Genomic DNA, 22,440 nt, shown 5'->3' with positions numbered 1-22,440 from the left:
TTTTAGATTTTAGATTTTAGATCTCAGATTTCAATTTTATCAAACGCACCTATGGGAATTCTGATAATGAAAACAAAGTAAAAACATTCATATGTATACCATAGGATCAGTGGTTTAATTAAGTTGTAAAATATATTCTACAAATTTGTATTTTACAGACGATTTTTTTATTTTTTATAATTTTTTCCCTAAACAACCGCATATAGACCTAAGTGCATCAGGTCCAGTCCAATCAAGAAGTGAGTGGGTTTAAGCAAGGCCACCATTGATGTACCCACAGATGCTGCCCCCAAAGGGCTATAAACTATTTAGTCAGGGTTTAAACCCATTACGTACTTGTCACGAACAAAATATATTAGCTAAGCAAAATGCAGAAATGAATAATCTGGATTTTGGTGGTAGAAGAAAGGGAAAGAATTGTGAAGATGAACAAAAAGGACAATAGGGAGAAAGAGAGAAAGATCAGGAAAAGAGAGGGGAATTTGTTATTGAAGATCAGGAAGAAAGATACAAATGCGGTTACAACTTCCCTATCCGTCCCTCCTAATTGACAAGTGATAAGGGTATTTAAAGACCAATCTCAAACGTACACGTGGTCCTTCCACTGACTAACTATCACAATGATCAAAACGCATCCCTTATTACTCCGACACCCTCTTCTTCTAATTCATGACAGTACTCTGGCCGCCTGAAATAGAAGCTACTCCGGGAGTCGGTCAGTTTGATCCCAAAACCGGCGCTGCCAGAATTAATTGTGACATGGGAGGCCTAGGGTTGATGCTGAACTAAATAGCTGACTCGAACTCACAAACTACTCTGTCAATGAATCGATTTGAACTCATTTTGATTGAACTCAAGTTCGAACTCGAACTACTCGAAAGTATTATCAAATCGATTTCGAGCTTAAGGATCAGGTACTTGAGAGTTCCGATTAACTCTATCAAGTATTGCATTAAATAATTAAAAAATAAATATTAAATATGATAATCTATATATTAGACACACATACATACAAAATGAGTAATATAGACTTAGCATTGTTTGAGTTTCGTGTTCAAGTTCGAATCGAGTTTTTGATTTCGATAACACTCAGCATTATTTTTGAACCTTATCGAATTGAATTCAAGTAGCATTCATACCTTTCGACTTCGAGTTCGAGTTCACATTCGAATATGGTATTACCCGAATTCAACTCGACTGAGAGGTTGGTTGGGTAGGGATGTGGCATGAGCCTTAATAGCTCCACTATGTATGTATATAGGCAAATTGCATGCACAATTTGGAGTTAGACGTAAATGATCAAAGTCAGCCTAGTTGTGGTTGTCTAATAATTTAATATTTAATGAGCTTGCTCACCCTTGACTCTTCTGCTACATGTACATCTTATACATGTTGCCTTGGCTCACCCAAATTGAACTACAAACCATTGGCACTAATATTAGATACCATGGCCTTGTTATTTATCTTCCTACTATTCTCCTCTTTTTCTTCTTTGGTATTTTCCACCGATGCCTCTATTATATCACCTTCTAAACAGAACATTACTCTTACGGGGTTTACACAACTCCAGTTACCTGCTAATTCCACAGGATCTCTAACTTTTGACTTGCCGAATTGTCAAGTACACAAGGCTTACTAATTCCTTCCAAAATTTTGCCTATACTTCACCAAACAGGCAAGTTTTATTTGTTTAGTACCTTTTTTTTTTTTTCCCTTTTGGTTGCCAAAAGCAGGTAATATTTAACTTTCAATTGCAAGATGTTATGAATCATTCAAACAGAAATATATATGTTCATGGTTTTTATTGAATATTACACGACATCAAAAGTTGAATTTTTTGTTCATCAAAAAAGCAAAAAGAAGGAAAGAAGGTGATTTAGTTTTTTAGTCTTCACAAGACCATGATTTTTTTGAAAAAAAAAAAAAAAATACAAACGAATTGTGTCCGCACTAGCCAGGATTTCATTCAGGGACTCAGTTCAAACCTGAGACTCAACAGGAAGGGTATTTCAATACGATCAAATAACCAAAAAAGTAACCCTCCTCACGGGGCCTGTGGGAGTGGCGACCGATTTTGATGCCACATTCCTCCTGATCTCGGAGTTCAGTACTGCAATGAGAATTAAAAGGCGTTGGCTGAAAGGAATAAGGGCTGGCACGACTGAAATTCTCCTAATTACATTGCCGGGGTATCCAAACAAGATCAAGAGAAATGAGGAAGTGAAACTTTTGGATTCCGGTTAACGTGCCAAAGAATGACCCTTAACACTCAACCCCTGGCTGTGAAGATAAGTCCTTCTGGAGAAATACTAGCCATGTTAGACCTTAGCAACCAGTACCAACGTCGTCTTAGTGTCGTTTTGGAGCAGAATAGAATGTAAGTTGTAACCCCTGATTCCTGAAATGGAATTTGGAGTACCAGAGAATTCCTGAATGAAAAGTCCAGAGGTTTATTGCCCTCAAAAACTAGAAAAACCAAGGAGTTAAAAAATAAAAATTAAAAAAAATTACAAGATATGTATGGTTAGCTCATTGTTACCCAACCCCTTTTCAAAGAAGTCCAAGCCCTTGTTTTGTAAGGACAAACTTAGCTCAGACCGGTCCTATGGACAGTTCTAATGTTGTAATTGTGCTTTGCATAAACTAATCACTTACATTTATACACTTTCTATTATTAATCTTACCTTTTAAAAACAAATCTAATAGCTGACGCGTATCTTAATGAGTGCTCATTGGGCACCTGTTAAATTGACTCTAAGTATTAAATTACGCTTGTAAATATAATGTCTAATGCACCCTAAAATAATTCAAGGAACAGCTATCTTGATAGTTCAAGATATGGCACTTGGATGAAAAAGAGCTTTAAAAACCGATGATAGTTTAGTTTTCAGGCATCATTATCAGATCACACGCCGTGACAGCGCAAAAAGTGAAGTAATAGTAGTGTTCCTCGTAGCTACATCAAACACTTTTGAGATCAGAATGCACTGAGTCACTAGCATCGTACCACCAATTCTTAATCGTAAAAAAAGTGCACCTCAAAAAGAGGCAAACGCAAAATCCACTGATTGTTAGATCTTTGATAAGGATAAAAAGAAAAAAAACTTAGCAGTTAAGTCTGTCAAACAAGTTCAAAAGATTCTCTCCCACTGCATGCTATAAATATCAAAACACTTGAATACTGGTACTACTACGATACTAAATTATACTAGCTAGTGGGAAAACGAAAAAAATGGCATCCCACAATAGTGGGATGTCTAATCTTGGTGCAGCAGCTGCTGCACTGAGCCAGAGATGCGGGTGCACCGTGACAAGAGTAGCCACCTCCGAAGAACTCATGAATTGCCCGAATTGCGGCGGAGTTGTTGCAGTTGTACAAGAAGAATTTGGAACCCCCCCTTCATCGCCATTAATCAATCCTATTATTTATCCTGATGATTTCTTCATGCGCACGTCTGACTCGGACAGTGATAATGATATCCCCGGCCATCTACTACCGCCGCCGCCGCCGCCCTTTCTTCTGACCCTTGGGGCTAGTTCCAGAAGTAGAAACAGTGACGTCTACACCTACTCTGGTGTGTCTATTGTGGAGGACGAGGACGAGCTGCCGAGTGTAAGGATGACGGAAGGGCTTATGGCTTCGTATAGTTGTTCGCCATGCGCGGTTTGTTTGAACAGTTTTGAGGTGAACGAGGTGGTGAAGAAGATGCCTTGTAATCATGTATTCCATTCGGATTGCCTATTGCCTTGGCTGCAATCGCATACTACTTGCCCCGTTTGTCGTTCTCCGTTGCATCATCGTAGCTGAACGATTAATGCCCAAAATTAATGTAGAACAGTTTTTTTTTTGGGTGATTATTATTGCTATTATTGTTATTGTCATATTTTGTTTTTCGAGAAAGTGCTCTTTGAAAACAGAATGGAAATTCAACAAACACTCTCCTGTTTGTTCACGAAATGAAACAAGGGGAAGTTCATGTTCATGTAAAGTTGTAAACTAGAGAAAGGAACTTTACGCGCAGTCTTATCATTCCTAGGCTCTCCTGTTTGTTTCTCTCTGCTTTATCTTGTTTTTATCGACAGAAAATAGTGGTAAACACTGAGAGCTCTGTTTCGAATGTGGTCCTTCTCTTTTGTAAACAAGAGTGTGGTATTGCAAATAGTCTACATCATAAATACAGGTTGCCGTTTTGTCAAAAAAAAAAAAAAAAAAAGGCAAACGGTAAAATATTACTGAGTTGCTGCAGTGACACCAAACTGTAAAAAGAGAAAGTTGTTACACTAGTAAATTTAATTCCTTCGACCAAAGGTGCAAAAATTGGTACTTTTTTTTTTTTTTTTTTTTTTTTTGTTTGTCGACGGAATGGGTGTTCGGGTCAAGTCCGTAAAGGCGGCCCGACTAATCCCACTTCGGCCCGGCCCGGCGCCCCAACCAGGACCTAGCACAAAAACAACACGAAAGAGTGGGTGCAAAAATTGGTACTTGGTACATATAAACAACACGAAAAAAAAAATCAATGGCTCCTTGGCCATCACAAAAACCTTTTAATGGCTTTTTGGATACAAAAGTCTTTGTGTAGTGAGAGGTCAAGAATTCAATTTTTGCCTTTTCAAATTTAAATGGGCGTATATAATTTGATGTTGGTTTAATTCCAATCAATTCTCTCTAACCCGTTTGGGTCCTTCTTAAATAGATTAGTGTTGAAGTAGCGTAGGAAAACCACTAGAAAAAGAAAGAGAGAGGGAAGATTTTCACCATCAAATTTGGGCCAGCTTTGTTTACGTAACAACGCACCAAGGTTTTTTTCCGATCTATAGTCAGAGTCCCCAAGGCTGGCTTAAATTAACCCATTTAATAAAAAAGTTAAAACGGACGGATCATAATTCATAAATGAGTAAAGTTTTAAACAGACATAGGTATATCTAATTACCCATTTTTTTCTATATGGACATTGTTTAATAGTAAAAAATAAATGACATTTTATTGTGATAAAAATTAAAGACATATCAAGCTAATAAATAAATTTTTTTCTACCCAAATAAAATAAAATAACCAATGAATATTGTACATGCATGACACAAAATAGTGATCATGATAAATTTGAAATAACGTCATATTACAAGAGTTGAAAATATTGTAGCTATTAACACAAAACATCAATTAGCACACCCACTGAAATTGAAGAGTTTACTTGAATTTCCCGGAGCAGGAGGAAAAAAGATAACAAAAAAAAAAAAAAAGAAACACCGCAGAAAATATTTCAGGTAAACTTTGAAAATAACTAGTTATTAGACTTGTATTAAAAAAAAATTCAAGTTTAACTGTTTAACACCGACTACAAGTTGAGTTTAAAAGTTGGTATGAATGAGTAATGCAAGTCAACTCACTTAAATCCAATAATTAAATAAGTTTAATTGAATCGGCCACTTAAATCCATTTAAAATTTATTGGATATCCGTTTAAATCCAGCGATTTATTAGTAGGCAAGTTTAGGCAGGTCAACTTAATAGGCCGCCATTGACGCATGCAGCTACTGAGCTACACCAGCCCTGCATTCCTACATGACTGTTTCTCGGCACACGGGATCTTCGGTGGCAATTTTTTCATGTGATCATTTAGTGTGACTTCTATATTTATATTAAATATTCTATTTATTTAATTTGTCATGTGCTGTTTATTTAAATTTCTTCTACCATCACGTGATAAGTGGAATTGACACTGGATTTGACACTGAATAGTGGCATGAAGGATCCCGACTGGTTTCTTGGTACAACTAATTCGTGGAACTGAGATTACTTGTTTCTAAAGGCAAATTACTATTAAGATTACATATATCGTTTGTATATCTTCTGATTATTTCATGATGTATACAATTATATCGTCAGTTGATTTCAACTTCCAACCCAAAACAGGTTTAAATCATCATCAATCAGCATGAAAATTTTGCTGACACACATTCAACTTTACATATTAGACAAAATATCTCTGATCAGATGGTCCGAAATATATCGGTACGCCTCTTGTGTTAGATGCACTCCGTCCCAATGAACAAATCTTTCCGGCTGAAGGCAAGCTTTTACGCCATTTGATGCACAAATCATGTCGTTGCTGTAGTTATACTTGCCTCCTTTTCCACAACATGCTTTCAGCAATGATCTTTGATCAAAACCAAGAGAACCAGCATTATGGAGGATATACTGGAAGGCATTATAGTAGTCATAATAACGAATGACAACTCCTGGAAATTCTAGTCTCAGGGCTGCTAGATTTTTTTGAAGATAGTTGTTGTAGAACAAAACAAACTTGTTGAGTTTCTTTAAACAGCCCTTATCATCATAAGCTTTAGGATCAGCACTTGGAAATGATGTCAGAAAACTAGGCAAACATCCCATGGGAATGATTCCTGGAACTATTATAATCCTGGCCCCAAATTGAATTACTTCTCTTATGGCAATAGATATGGCGTCAACAACATATGGCACATAAGTCCTGCTCTCCTTTATGGACTTGCCTTGGGAGAAAGCTGTACTGAAATCATTCCCACCTATTTCCCCCATCATGAAAAGAGCTCTTTTTAGCCTTTCTTCGCATTGTGATCGGTTGTCTGACACTAACTTGAGATGTTTCTTGAACCATTTCAGCTGTTGGCTAAGAGGGACGTTTGTGGATGGCACAGAAATGTTTCTTTCGTAGAAAAAACTATTATCTAGTGCTGTACTTCCACCTACGGCAAAGTTGACTCCACTAATAAATGAAGCATTCGTTTCCAGGTAAGGATGAAGCAGTGGGAGATGAAGCGCTTTGGCAATATAATCAATCACAAGAAGGCCGTTAGAAAATCTTCCTGTGGGCTTGTGGAAGTATGTCATACCATAAGGCAAGCTGGAAACGTTGAAAACTGAAGTTACACCACTCTGGCGAATGCGGTTGCCTCTATCTGCTAATGAATCACCAAACTGGTAGATGATTTTAAAGGGACCTGTGTTTTCTTTGGCAGAAGAAACGGTACATAAGAAGGAAAACACTATGAGAAATGAAAATTTAACTGAGGAGATCATGGTTGAATGCAACGTTTCTGTGTAAAAATTTTATGTACTTACTGATTCATCATCATCATCATCATATATATTTACATATTGGTGCATGTAATTGGAAGTAAAAGTTCCGCTTATTTTCGAGTACAAGTTGAAGTAGAATTGCCAGCCACTGAATGCTTTGGGAGTACGTACTTGCCAATGCAGTGTAGAGTCCGTTTTTCAATCTAGAACTGTTGCCTTAAATTTTAGCCTAGTCTTATGAACTACGATATTTTTTTTTAAAACATTTTATGAAGGAAGGAGTTGGATTTAAGAAACAGAGCGTGAGAAGGGGAACTAGAACTAAGATTTCTATATTTATGTATAGTTATAAGAGAAACGTTAAGATTTTCCTTCCACAAAAGTTTAGTTTTGTAGTAAGAGCTGTCAAGTAAATTACTTCTTTTAGTTAAGGAAGCCTTGGTCTAAAAACTAAAGTTGCGACATCAGAAATTAGAGGTTTTGGATTTTAATTCCCTGTCCCTTTTCACCACTTAAATTCTACCATTCTCCTTCTAGAAATTTTTTTTTTTAAAAAAGCAAGTTACCTCTTTTATAATACCTTTAACCAAAAAAAGAAAAAAATAAATGTAGTATTAATAGTATACGTTTTTTGTTACTTTTATCTCTTCTCATCTAATATACATTGGAATTTTTTCCTTATATGTCACTGCTATGGTTAGTCGTGCAAGAATCAAATGAAGATGCACAAAAGAGTAGCTATTCGGTGGGCAAATACAAGCCTTAAAGCAAGCAAGAACACAATACTTGTGTAATTTAGTAACTCCAAGATCGACAGCGTCCATGGTTGGCTTCAAAGGTGATCTAAAGACAATGTGAAAAACTGCGACTACTGCCTTTCTGATCTGACTTCACCTGTACATGAGGAACTGAATAAACAAAACAATGGCAGACCAACACATGTTTAACATTCATCTCGTTGTGCAAGTAAACATCCATAAATTAACTAGAGCCTCTTAACCATGCAAGACATAGTAATACTTGACTTGACAAGGTCCTGTTAGAACAAAAGTTGAAAGAGCCTGATTTAGGGACTGTCTGCAATTGGTGACCTTGTGGAGATAAATTTTGGTATTGATAAAGTAACAATTGATGTGTTAACTGGTGGATAATAATAATGTCTATTCGTTTGTTACAAATTTCCAGCAAAGTATCTGATTGTCAAAATAATACATGTTTTTTTGTTCTAAAATTAGGGACAATTTCGAAAACCTCCCGGAGGTTTTTGATAATTTTATTAAACCCTCTTGAGATTTCAAAAATTACACCTACATTCTCTGATTTGACACTTTTAGTAACCAAACCTTAAAATAACATTTGATTTGGTCAAAAAATTATATGAATATCCTACAATGCCCTCATATATACTTTTCCAAATGATTGTAAAACAATTTATCAAATTTTTAAGGCTTAGTTATCAAATTCTTGAAAAATCTATATTTTTTGTTTGGTAAGCAACTACAACAAATTTTTTTTACTACGATAAGCTACTTCCTAAGAAGAGAAGAAAGTGTCACATAATTTTTTAAAGTTTGTGAATTTTTAGAGTATTGGGACTACAATAGGTTGGTAGTGGTTTTAGGCCATTTCTTTTTGAGTTATTGTTGATTTTGATACCAAAGAAAATAAATCCACAAAATCATTTTAATAGGTTATTAATTGAGTTTGAAATAAAGTTGGCATTTTCAATACATTATATGAGCAATTAAATAATTATCAAGGTACATAACTATTAAAATAAATGCTTTAAAACTATAGTATTGGAACATCGAATTTTAATTAGTAGGAAAGACAACAAAAAATAAAAGAAAGTTTTTTCAAGAATTCCTAAAATCACTTTACATTGATACTTACCTTCACTAGTTTTTATAAGTACAGTGGCTAACTACAACAATTCGAAGCCCACATGCATAAGATGCAACAATTTGTGTAGTAGCAACTGTATACTTAGATTATAAAACTAGAATTCTCTGTTTCTGCCACTACTTTAAATTTTATTTATTATTGATATATTGTCATCGAATTATAATTTATTTAACAAAGATATGCTATTTAGGCTATGATCATGTTATGTCAATATAAAGTGTTTTAATGAAATTTAATAAAAATTTTAAAAATATATTTGTCGTATATTTCATTCAATTCACATATCATTTCATTTAAAGAGCCCTAGTTGTAACTACTTAAAACCTAAGGGAGCATAATGATTGAAACTAGGAACATTAGGGACTAAAAATACAAATTTAGAATTTTTGACTGGCACCAATTTGATGTTGATAGTTAGTTATGGTGATTTTCCATTAGTTCTCCTAAATCTCCTAAAATAAAAAAATTTAAGGGACTAGATTTGTTATAATGAAAATATTTGGGACCAATTTGACACACAGGACAAATATGGAACCAAAACTACATTTTTCCGATAAACTTAAACTGGTAGGACAAAATATTACTACTAGCTATATGACGTATTTTCCAAAACAGACTATATCTGTTTTTTGTTTTGTTTTAGTCTGTAAAAGCCTAACAGGAAAGCCTTCAGAGCTAAGAAGTCAATAAAGCTTCTTTTCTTCTAACTTAAAACTACGCAAATTAGTCTCATCTCATCTGCTTCTAAAATTTCCAATGCTATGCTAAAACTTCCGGCCCAAACCAGACTTAATTCATCATCATCAGAATCTACAACAGACTCAATAATACTTGACAAAACTTCTCTGAGCAAATGGTCAGAAATATATCAGTATGCCTATTGTGTTAGATGCACTCCATTCCAATGAATAATGCTTTGTGGTCTAAGGCAAGCTTTTACTCCATGTGATGCACAGATCATGTTGTCACTGTTGTTATACTTCCCTCCTCTTCTACAACATGCTTTGAGCAATGATTAAAGCTTGCCTTAGACCACAAATGTTTGATTAAAACCAAGAGAACCAGTATTATGGAGGATCCATTGGAAGGATTTATAGGGGTCATAATACTATAATAGCGAATGACAACTCCTGGGAATTCTAGTCTTGGGGATGCTAGAGTTTTTTGGAAGATAATTGTAGTAGAATATAACAAACTTGTTTAAGTCTTTTAAACAGCCCTTATCATCATAAACTTTGGGATCAACACTCGGAAATGATGTCAGAAATTTAAGCAAACATCCAGTGGGAATGTTTCCTGGAAGTATTATAAGCCTGGCCCCAAATTGAATTACTTGTAGCAATAGATGTGGCTTCAACAACATATGGCACACAAATCCTCTTCTCCTTTATGGATTTGCCCTGGGAGAATGCATATTGAAGTCATCCCCACCTATTTCCCCCATCATGAAAAGAGCTCTTCTTAGCCATTTTTCCCGTTGTAATTGATCATTCAAAACTGACTTGAGATGTTTCTTGAACCATTTGTGCTGATGGCTAAGAGGAATATGTGTTCGTAGATGGTACAGAAATGTTTCCTCCATAGAAAAAACTGTTATCTAGTGCTGTACTTCCACCTACTGCAAAGTTGACTCCAATGCGAAATGATGCATTTTCTTTCCAGGTAAGGATGAAGCAGAGGGAAATGAAGACCTATAAATCAATCACAAGAGGGCCATTGGAGAAGCTATCTCTGGGCATATGGAAATATTATTGTAATTCAGTTCTTTAATTACAGTAGGATTCTTTCATTCAAAATAACACTAGGGCTGCAAACGAGTCGAGTCGAGTCGAGTTTTGGTCTAATCGAATCGAGTCTTGACTTAATTTTAGTGAACTCGAACTCGAGTTCGAGCTCGACGAGCCGACAATTTAAAGCTTGAGCTCGAACTCGACTTGATTCGAGCGAGCTCGAGCTCGAAAAAAATAAAAAATAATTATTTTATTTTTTAAAAAATAAATAATATAATATTTTTTTAATAAATAATAAAATATTAAGGATATATATATGTAATTTTACTATTAAAATAAAAAAATATATACTTAAAATAAAAAAATAAAAAATATATATATACTTAAAATAATATATATATATATATATATATATATATATATATATATATATATATATATATATATATATATACTTGAACTCGCGATCTGGCGAGTTTAATATCTTGAGCTCGAGCTCGAGCTACTCGAGCCAGCTCGAGTTCACCTATTGGTCACCTATAAATTCTGTACTTGAGTATATTCCTTCAGTCAACCTATGTTTCATGGTGCAATTAGTTGTGATCATTCACAGACAAGTCACTAGAGTCTTCTTAACAATGCAAGAGGATCGACCTGTTATGTAGTGGTGAGTCCATTCATTTTTCTAGCACAAATTAATCAGAGCATCACAAACCTTTTCAGGATAAAGGGCAAAGGGTAGTGGTGAGTGACAAACTTCACCTTCAAAGTTTAAAGGTAGTGCCTTTTCGTTTGAGTTGGTTGCGCGTAGATCTAGCCTATTCATTTGTCCACTTTCCCCTGAAAAAAAACAAAATGCCAATGAGAAAAATTGTCGTGCGTCCACCTTCTCTGACATGGAACGACATCCAAAAGACTGAATTCTCAACTGTTAGAATATTTTTCTTTTTAAAACCAAGCTTGTTGTATAATTTATTTCTTAAAGTTATTAGATTAAGTTAGTAAAGTGATTGCATTGTGAAGAAGTTTTGTTGCCTTCTTAAAGTTTTAGTCGGGTTTGAAGTTTGTTTCTTTTCTATGGTAGATTTGGAAATCTCCCTTTTGTGAGGAATACGGCTATTAGAGATTTAAACTGCTTGCGATCAAAGGCTAGATTCAAGTTCGGTTAAAACTCGAATCGAATTTGAACAACTTATTTGCAAATTTGAGTTGAGCAGAAATTTTGGAGAGGTAGATTCGAGTGTTCGACAAGCTTATTCAAGTAATTAGGTTTGTTTAATTAAAAACAATATATATGTGGAATCACACTTATAAATATAGAAGTTGTGAAGTTTACCACTAAAAAATTGAGATCGATCTCGAGTTAGTTTACAAGAATTCTCAAGCTCATATACTACTTGCTCAAGTCGAATTTGAATTTAAGATTCTTTACTCGATTAAGCTCGAGCTCTAACTCAAATAGCACCGTTAATGACCGGGTTCAAGCACAAATACAATACTATTCAAACATAACTTGACTTGAACACACCTCTAGTTTGAAAGTCCGCGCGGTCAAGACAGCTCTTTGTCTGTATACATGTATTGCTACTACATGTATTACTGCTACTTATTGTCGAGTTGTTGGAACAGGGGGAAGTCGCTAACATATTAATTATTTGCAATTTCTGTTACTGAGTTTTTGGTTAAGAAAGATACACGTATTAACATTGTTGCTGTACATGACTTTTTTGTGCCAACATCAACCATTTGTTAAACGAAAAAAAAAAACCATTCACTGGAAAAAAAATAAATAAAATGTTACATATATATATATATATATATATATATATATATATATATATATGTATATAGGTCTATCTAACGACACATATTTTAGGTGTTATATTTTTAAAAATATAAGATTAATTAAAAAAATAAATAAATATAAGAAATGATAGATAAAATTAAATAAAAAATTATATACAAGTAATGAAAGATAATAATTATTAGTATATATATATATATATATGAACGATTAGATGAATTTTTTTTTATGTTAGAAAAATCGTATATATATTATGATATTGATCATCGATAAGAGTAACACTAGTTTGATTGAGACTTTACACGAGGACTAGAAAAAGCCAAATTAATCAAACAAGAAAGGTAAACTAAAAGGAAGACTTCAGAGCTAAGAAGTCAATGAGATGAGATTGTTTCCCTCTAACTTAAAACGACTCAGATTAGCATGTAGTGGTATTATCTCGACTGTTTTACATGGAAGTCCCAGAAGAATGGCATCCGTCGGGGAATCTGATCGCGGCAGTGGTCTACTTGGAAGAGGAGAAGGTGGTGGCGCCACCAGTTCCACCGCTCCTAGGCAGAGTTACTATCACTGCTACAACTGCGACCGGACGGTGAAAATCATCGCTACTAATCAACTAATCTGTCCTAATTGCAACGGCGGGGTTCTGGAAGAATTGGGAAGTATTCCTCCTCCACCTCCATTACCTCTCAGGTCCACCAGCTATTTTCATCCCTTCTTCCCTCCCTTCCACACCGCCGGCTTTGAATCCGACTCCGACGCGGAGTCAGAGCTCTCATGCCCTCTACCTCCCCCGCCGCCGCCATTCTTCGCCACCAGCACTGACCGCAGTTTCAGTTTCACCGACCTTCTCCCTCCTCCTCCGCCTCCGCCTCCGCTTCCGCCGCGGTCACTGTCAAATCGGTCCACCGTCTCTATAATCTCTGGCCTCGAAATTGATTTTTCCGAGCCTCTTTCGCCAGACAGAGCTCACAATTTCCCAACCCCACCGCCACCGCCGTTGCCGCCTATTATCTCCGACAGGAGAGTACATCGACTTCCTCCTCCTCCTCCTCCACCCCCGCCGCCGCCGCCACCACTACCTCGACCACCACAATCAGCAGCTCACCATATTTCCCACCGCCTCCCACCGCCACCTCCTGCGCCGGAACCACCCGTGTACAATCGCACCACCGTCGCTATGATATCCGGTCTCGAAATTGATTTCTCCGACCCTCTTCTTGCTGAGGGAGATCAATATTTCTCAAACCCGCCACCGCCACCCCTTCTGTCTACCATCAACCCGAGCTCCGCCACCACTAGGGGAATCCACCTATCATATCCTCTCCCACCACCGCCGCCGCCGCCGCAGGTGCAATCCATGAACAGCTGGGATTATTTTTTCCCTGCGATGCCGGAGCCGCTCATCCAGGCCACTCGTATGCCTGCAATTAGCGTGATGGAAGTGGAGGACGAGGATAGAACGGTGTCACTGGATACAAAGAAGATAACTGAAGAAATGTTGTTGGGCTGGGAGTGTCGCTCTCAATGCGCGGTTTGTATAGACAACTTTGAGGTGAATCAAGTAGTAACGCAAATGCCTTGTAAGCACATGTACCATTCTGATTGCATATTGCCTTGGTTGGCATCTCACAACACTTGTCCAGTTTGTAGGTATCGGTTAAACTAAGTAAATAGTTGAGTATTTATACAAGAAAATTTTCTATCAAGCCCTTCCAACAATCATGGATCTTTTGTACAATATCAGTTTTAGAGTTGGTTTTGTAAGTTCCTGAAAAATATCATGTATAATAATGCAGAAGAAATTTCTTGGTGATGGCTGATTAGTTTTATCTGTGCACTAGGAAATATTGATGACTATCGGGATCTGATCTATCTTGGCTAACCAAGTTTGTATATCTGCTCAAATCTTCACTTGAACGTGGAGATAAAGGGTTTCTTTTTGGAGGGTGATCCAAGCTTCATTTTTCTTTTCTGCTAAAATTTTCTCTGAATTCAGAGCGATGTCAGAAGGCACAACTTTCCTTGTCGGACAATGTTGGTGATTGAAGTCCGTTTTTTGCCTGATCAAGTCTTGGTCAAGACTTCGATGTTTTTAGAGCTATAATGCTGGTGTTACTTGTCACGGTATGTCCTGCTGATCCTAGCTTAAAGCTTTTCCTTTTCTTCGGCACTTGGAACTTTTTAGGTCGATTAAATTTACAGGACAAAAAAGAACATACATCAGCAATTTTGGGAAAACAAAATCTCACACTTGGGGACAGAAAATCGTTTATATTCATCAACACACATGTTTCTAGGATGTGTAGCTGGAGATAAATTTCACTGGCATTGGCTCTCATTATTAGCTGAGATGGTCTTTGATGGCAAACTAAGCTCCCTTGTTAAAATTATCTACCAGCAGATAATTACTGGCAAATTGGCAGTGCACGACGCTAGTAGTATGACAACCTTCATTTGAACTGCAAGAATAGGAGGGGAGACACAGCTCACGCGGTTATTGCAAATAAACATGGGTTAGTTGACGGGGAATGAACTGAGTGAGATGGAGGGATCAAAGGACTGAAAAGGTTTTCTTCTTTGAATTATTGCCATTAGAATTGAGAAGTTTGAAGAAGCAGCAAGTCGAGAAAAATTTTGCCTGTGACAACTTTTCAATTTTTTGTAACCCAATCAAGGTTGACTTGTTACCTTGCGCAGCCACCTCAATGAACAGGTGATGAACTGATCATGCAATTCACAGGATGAAGCTTTTTCTTCAAAGTAGTCAATCAACTAATAACTGTTATTTTGTCTTGAAAGGCTGCTGGAACTTTGGTCCCTTTACTGTTTGTTTCACTTTGGCGGTGGTGCTTGGGTCATGCCGGTGAGCTTACCGAGTTGGGACGCCGAGTCACTTGGGTCTTAGAAAGAGTTTTGTGTGGTGGTCTTTAGTCTTTAAGACTGGGTCTGCATTTGGCCTCTGATAATTATTGACATTTGACAACCTGACTTTAACCTAGGTGATGTGAAGATCCATCATGGTTCAAAGTCGCGGTTGTGATCGTGGTCCGACCGTTTTTCACATGGATATTGTTGACCATGTCTGTCATTCGGACTCTTCACTTGATCGCGCTGTAGCCGTGTCTGAATCTCTATTTTGCATTAGAATTGCCATGTCGGTGGGAGTACTTGGCAGCCGAGTCCAAGTAACATAGATAGATTGTTGATGCCTGATGATATGATATATTTCAACAGTGTATATTGGGAAAATCCTGATGGCTGTATCCCGGCTAAAAAGATGATATGATGGAGGTTTCTACTGGATAATCTCTTCTTCTCACCCGTTTGCTCTAGTTCTGTTCTACATGGAAAAACAAAAACCAGCCCTCTTGTTTTGCGTACGTACAATCGTAGATTGCCACTGCTATTTACCTGATCAACAGTTTTAAAAAAAAAAAATTAACTCAAACGGTTGTATATAAATGCAAAACAAAACATCCAGCAATTTGAATAACGAATTTTTGGAGATACAACCGACTCTACCGGAATATTAACCAAGTCGTTTCATTAAGACTTCAGGAGAGAGTTAAAAGGTGTCAAAGAACTACTCCTATTGCGATTTGTTTACAATTCTAAATTTCAAATTTCCATGTAAAAGCAACACAAATGAGACTATTTTTGAAAGGTACAAATGAGGCTATTCTAAGTCTAACTCGAAAGTGTGGACAATTTTTGTGAAGGGTTTTTGGGTAGGCACAACTTACAAGCACCATAAAATTCCTAATGTGATACACACGTCTCATCTAAACCTTCTAGTACATTCCATTTAGCTCCCCATAGTTAGGGACCTCCTGCAACATGGTTCTTGATTTGAGAGACACAAATTTTTGTGCATCTAAACATTTCAAAGACAATTCCTAAAATCGAAAAAATATTCTCCCCTTTTATTTTCTTTTCGGCTAAAAATAAAGGTTGGTTTAATTAACCTACGACACTAAGTCAACTGCAAATTATGGTTCATATTATCTTTTCAGGGAAAAGCGTTCAAAATATCTCTTACATTTTGTAAAATAACTTTTTTCGTTCCTCACTTTTAAAAGTGTAATTTTACGTCCCTTACAAATTTATATTGGTCAAATTTGGTCTCTACCTAGGTTACCGACTAATTTTTTGCCGGAATTTATCACGTGCCTTGCATGTGATCATTTTTTAGGGGCAAAATTGTCAAATCAAATTTTACATAATCTGATCTATAGTCCCTTACATTTCACAAAATGAATTTTTTCGTCTCTTATATTTCACAAAATGGATTTTTTCATCCCTTATTGACCATGTGTACGAATAAATTTTTTTTTAAAAAACCATATATATATTTATTTGATTTCGCCTAAACAGACTAATTGTAGTTGTACACATAATATTCAATAGATATGTACATGGGTTTAAATCTAACAATTTTGTTTTAAATCCATATATATTTATTTGATTTCACCATGTGAATCTATTCAATATTTGTGCCATTTTCTCTTTTGGTAATAATTTATTTATTGAGTTATGTAAAAAAACTATCTAATTAATCAGTTCTAACTCAAAATCTATAGTCATGTTAATAAATTGCAATTTAAATTTGAAATTTCTACTCGCCACCTTTAAGACCAACTATTGAATTTCTTGCCTTGTAATTGTTTTAAAATTTGAAAGTGTCAATTACTTATTTTTTTGTCATACTTTTCCTTTGTTTATTGTCTTCTTTGTTTTCAATTTTCCAGTAAAAGGAAATGAACATGAGTGAAAAACTAATAAATTTTTTAAAACCCCTGTATATATCTATTTAATTTCACATGAACTGTACGTTTAGGCGAACGTACAGTTCATGTGAAATTAAATAGATATATACATAAATTTAAAAAAAAATTATTCATACATATGATCGATAAGGGATGAAAAAATTATTTTGTAAAATGTGAGGGATGAAAAAATTCATTTTTTGAAATGCGAAGGACGAAATGTGAGGGACAAAAAAATTCATTTTGTGAAATGTAAGGGATGAAAAAATTCATTTGCGAAATGCGAGGGACTATGAATCGGGTTATGTAAATTTTAATTTGACAATTTTGCCCTTGAAAAATTATCACGTATAAGGCACATGGTGGATTCCGATAAAAAATTAGTCGGAAACCTAGGTAGGAACCAAATTTGACCAATGTGAATTTGTAAGAGACGTAAAATTACACTTTTAAAAATGAGAGATGAAAAAAATTATTTTACAAAATGTGAGAGATGTTTTGAACGATTTTCCAAACATTTCACTTGATGAATGAATCATAAATAACATAGAAGTTCCTTTCAAGTTTCTCGTAATTTGAGACAAATCTCGACTAAACAATAATTTTAGTAGTATAATTACACGCAAAACAGAATTGTCCTCTTCAAACGCAGATGAAAATGAATGTCAATCATTGAGTTTTGTACCTCAAATGTGTAGCCAAGAAGGTATTTGCTTGAATTCCTTTTTAAGTAGAATGTCTTACAAAAAAACTGCCTCATAATTTGAAATCTAGGAAAAGAAAATTGAAAGAGAAAAAAAATAGTATTTGTTTCAATTGTCTCAATCTAAAGAAAGTAGGTGCATAAATAAAAGATGGCAAAAGAGGGTAGGTATGGAATATACCCATTCACCAATTATAGCACCTAAAGGACATCACTTCAGCACTCAACCAATCCTTTTCCCCCGACTGTACGTCCTTTCAAATAAATCCTTAAATTATTTTTTTTCAACTCCAGTAATAAATCCTTAAATTATTAGATATTTCTGTTTTCCTTTATTTTTCTCCCAACTTTTTCTACAAATATATATAAATAGACTAAAGTGGTAAATAGCACTCGAATACTGAAAATAAAATTTTTTTTCTTTGACACAGAATCTCTCTCACTCTTTTTCTTTTATCGGAAAAGAAAATGTCGTCGGCGGGAATATTTGGAGGCGGTGACCGCGGAGGAGCCGGTGGCGGCACGGCACCGCAAAATTACTTCTGCTATCAATGCCAACGGACGGTAACTATCTCTCCTTCACCTTCTCCGACCTCGGAACTAGTTTGCCCTAATTGTCATGGCGGATTTCTAGAAGAATCCGAATCCGCCGACGAGCCACCATCGCCTCCCGCCGTCGGTCCTGACCTATTTTTCCCTCCTATCTTCGGAGGCGGCGGTGGTGGAGGTGGGGGCGGAGGTGGGTTTCCGGTTATTTTCTCCAGCTCTTCCGGCGGTGGTGGAGAGATTGACCTATCCGCCCTCTTCGGCGGGGCCGCGGGCCACCCTGCCCAATCTCCAAATGAGTTTAATCCTTTCGCCTTTCTCAACAATTATCTCAATAATCTCCGCGCTGGCGGGGCGAATATCCAGGTTGTGTTTGACAACCCTGGAGGTGGTGTCGGGATTGGCTTCGGCGGCGGCGGAGGACTTCCCGGGAATTTTGGGGATTATTTTGTTGGACCGGGTCTGGAGCAGTTGATTCAACAATTAGCGGAGAATGATCCGAATAGATATGGGACCCCGCCTGCGTCCAAGTCTGCTGTGGAAGGATTGCCTACCGTAAAAATGACAGAGGAGTTGTTGGCATCGGATTCTTCACAATGTGCAGTTTGTAAGGACAGCTTTTTGCTTGATGAGGAGGCAAAGCAGATGCCTTGTAAGCATATATACCATTCGGATTGTATATTACCGTGGTTGGAGTTGCATAACTCTTGCCCGGTTTGTCGGTATGAGTTGCCTACAGATGACCCTGATTATGAAAGCCGAAGAAATGGGCAGCAAGGTGGAAATAATAGTACTAGCAATGTTAGAAGTTTTGGTATTAATATTCGTACTGATGATAATTTAGGTACAGGGTCTGGTGGTTTAAGTGGTGGTGCAGTGAACCAGGAAACTCCACAGACACCGAGGACGGTAGAGAGGAGGTTTAGGATATCATTGCCATGGCTGTTCAGAGGGTTTGGATCCCCTGCAGAGACCAGCGGAAGTGGAGGAGCTGCAAATAGTGATGGAGGAAATAATGGTTCTCGTCAGAACAATAACAATAGTGGAGGGTCAAATACGGATTCTGGAGGACAAGCTAGAATGGAGGATCTTGATTGAAGTATGTGGGTGCTGTACTTTTTGAGCTCTTTATGTTTTGGTGATTGTCTTTTTACATAATTTCTTGTAATTTTGTATTCTTGTTTGTTAATATTTGAGTACATTCTGTGCTTGAATTATAGTATGAAGAACCAGCACTTGATATTTTTCAGGTCTCGAGTTGTCTTTTGAAAGGGTATTACTATACAGGATTTAGGTTATTATTCTTGATGTCAGCAGACAAAGATAGTATGATACATGGATGCTTGTTTAAAAAATTGACATTTATGGTTCAAGTGTACTTTCTGATCTTAAATGTGTTCTAGTTGAATGTATTGTCTGCTGCAGCTACAGTCCTGGATTATTTCTTTTGCTGGTTTCACAGAGTGTTCCACAAATCTGTCTCTACTACTTTCTAATGGTTGTATTCGTGCTAATTCCAGGTCTAAGGTTGAAGTCAAATGCAATTCATTCTTATGAAAAACATCTCAGAATTATAAACACATGCTTATTCTTCTGGTACATATGAGGAGCGTGTCCAAGCTTTTTTCTTTTTTTTTTTTTTTGTATTATTTTGTGGTGAATGATGCCAGTCGAAGTCACTTCGATTCTATTCACATAAGCTTAAGCCATACCTTTTGTAATTGCATTTGGAAGGCCGCATAACCATAATCTGTCTACTAGCCATAGTTCTTTAATATGTGTTCTTTTGATAAAGAATCTATGGGCAAGCATTTTAGGTTCTCAGGATTCTCTTTTAGCACAATTTTCATTGAGATTGAAGTTCTCGGGGATTCTTAGCCTGTAAAGGTTTGGTGTTTCAAAATATTATTTACAGAGCCATTTCAATTTCTCTAATTATCCATCATGTTAACTATAAATTATCTGATTTCTCGTAAAGTATTACGGAATCTTACTTTAAAGAGAACAGATGTATATTTACTTCATAAACTTCTGGCTTTTCTAGGTCTCAGTTGTCATTTAATTCTTTGAACTTAACAGAAAAACACCCGTTATTGGTTCTTTTGATGCATGTTTTGTTTTAGGTGCGTAGAGATGCGCTTATGAAGTTTAAAGTAGGAATATTATGTTGCTTTCATACCATGTACACAGTGACTAACATTTTCAGCTGGAAATGTTAAATATGTGTGGGTACACGATTATTGTGCAGGTATATGGAATGTTGGTGTGTCTGTGTTGGAATGATTTATTAGTGACAATACATCCATATATGCTTTTTCTTTTGGCTCTCCTTGTTTTCTTTAGTTCTTGGAGCATGTCTTCTACAAATTTGAAGGATGATATAAAAGCTAATTTGTGGTTTAAATTTCTTGCTCCAAGATTAATGTCCTGATGATTCCAAGAAGTTACCTGATGAAAAGAATGTTGTTGTTTTCCTAGGTTTATTTGACTATGCATTTCATAAATGCTAAGTATCTATATGGGGCTTACCAATGTACACTACTTGTTGTGGTTATGCATTTATGTTAGACCATTGATACAGTTCCCATGGTAATAAGGTGATCTAATTCTTGTCATCATGTTTTCATTCTTTGCATGCCCTTTACATTTAAGTCAAGTATTAGAATGTGTCTTTTATATTAGCTTTCTAAACCAATTATCAGTTTGGTGATTACTTGTGCCTTTCTGGTGCATGCTTTTCTTAGTTTCAGTGCATCTAGTGGTGAGAACTAATGGATGCTGCATTCTAGGTTGTCTCCTTGTTATTGTTTTGCAAGCATTAATTGTTGCTGAGGTGCCCATATTGGACATGAGTGTTCACTTCCAGTGCTAGATGATAGAATTTACTATTGTAAACTAATTGTATGATAAGTTGGAGTTATCTGTACTTGGCATACATTATCCCAGCTTTTGCGTTTTATTGGGTAATTTCAGGTCGAAAATGATTTTTGTTAGGTGTTGTATTTGGTTTTATGGTAGTGGAGGGGCCTGGAGGGACTAAGATTTGGTGACCTCAATGTTCTTGGCTGGTTGATAAAAATAAGTTGTTTCTGTAGTTTATGGAAAAAATCTTGTTATCGCAGATCTCGCTGAAGTATTTTATTCTATGCAAAACAAAAAGGGGAAAAAGAAAAAAGATATAGTCTATGAAGTTTTATCGATTAACTATTGCAACACAATGACCGTCACTCATTGAGAAGTCATGGTTTAAGACTTCTTCAAGCTCTTTTACATGAATCCATTTTGGATTTCGAACTTGCGTGTTTCATTGGTTGTTTTGGTCACATTACAAGCTGATTCTTCTGCAACATGGTCTTGTCATGACTATATTAATTATGACCTTTTGCTTATAGACTTTTATTTCATGGCTTCCTTTGGCAGGAGCATCATCAGGGTGCTGCATGTACCGAGTTGAAAATGGATGGACTTTGTTATACAAGGGATTAGTCATAGATGCAACTTAGTGTATGATTGCATATTGTAATAATGAGGAAATCTGATGCCTTATTGTTCTCTCTTCCAAATGGACATGTTGGAATTTTTGTACATCACCTTTTTGAAATTTTTTTTGGGTACTTTTACGTTGTATGTGTCAATTTATGGACAAAACCTGCATTTAGACCGTAGATAGTAGCGGCTTCCATTTGATGCTTGCGTATAGGTATGATATGAATGTTGTTTAATGCAATGATTCTCTCGTTTCCTTCTCAAAATAATGATCGCAGGATATCTTAGGTTTAGAGCCAGCCTCTTTTATATCTTTTTCCAACGAGTCCTCTAGTGAACCACTAACAAAGGGAAAGAAAATGGCAAAATGCATTAGTGGGTTATTAGCAAACCATCATGCTACTTGTCATGCATTATTAACCAGCGTCGGGGACTCCG

The 22,440-nt window shown here is 36.3% G+C and overlaps 3 protein-coding genes across 6 annotated transcripts; 2 read left to right on the top strand and 1 right to left on the bottom strand.

The window, feature by feature from the left end:
- Window positions 1–5,916: 5,916 nt before the first annotated feature.
- Window positions 5,917–7,059, bottom strand: LOC113743048 (GDSL esterase/lipase At5g03980-like). Its single transcript, XM_027271112.2, has one exon. It carries the CDS (start codon window positions 7,057–7,059, stop codon window positions 5,965–5,967), a length of 1,095 nt encoding a protein of 364 aa, XP_027126913.1. The 3' UTR covers window positions 5,917–5,964.
- Window positions 7,060–12,779: 5,720 nt separating this feature from the next.
- On the top strand, window positions 12,780–15,820 carry LOC113741532 (uncharacterized). 4 transcript variants are annotated; one of them, XR_011813544.1, is made up of 4 exons: window positions 12,780–14,081; window positions 14,498–14,625; window positions 14,903–15,214; window positions 15,301–15,820. XR_011813544.1 is itself a non-coding variant. In XM_027269067.2 (2 exons), coding segments are annotated over exons 1-2 (1,203 nt in total). In that variant the 5' UTR covers window positions 12,780–12,880; the 3' UTR covers window positions 14,500–15,820. The 4 variants fall into 4 exon arrangements, 2 of the variants coding, with proteins under 2 accessions (XP_027124868.1, XP_027124867.1); XR_011813543.1 differs by having other exon boundaries at window positions 14,498–15,214; XM_027269067.2 differs by having other exon boundaries at window positions 14,498–15,820.
- Window positions 15,821–18,350: 2,530 nt separating this feature from the next.
- On the top strand, window positions 18,351–22,181 carry LOC113742763 (E3 ubiquitin-protein ligase RING1-like). The gene is made up of 2 exons (XM_027270713.2): window positions 18,351–19,615; window positions 21,937–22,181. Exon 1 carries the CDS (start codon window positions 18,439–18,441, stop codon window positions 19,612–19,614), a length of 1,176 nt encoding a protein of 391 aa, XP_027126514.1. The 5' UTR covers window positions 18,351–18,438; the 3' UTR covers window position 19,615; window positions 21,937–22,181.
- The last annotated feature ends 259 nt before the right edge of the window (window positions 22,182–22,440 follow it).

Source organism: Coffea arabica, chromosome 4e, assembly GCF_036785885.1.
Source record: "Coffea arabica cultivar ET-39 chromosome 4e, Coffea Arabica ET-39 HiFi, whole genome shotgun sequence".
Classification (NCBI taxonomy): Eukaryota; Viridiplantae; Streptophyta; class Magnoliopsida; order Gentianales; family Rubiaceae; genus Coffea; species Coffea arabica.
Note: the sequence above shows the minus strand (reverse complement) of the source record. Positions and strands in the feature narration are given on the sequence as shown.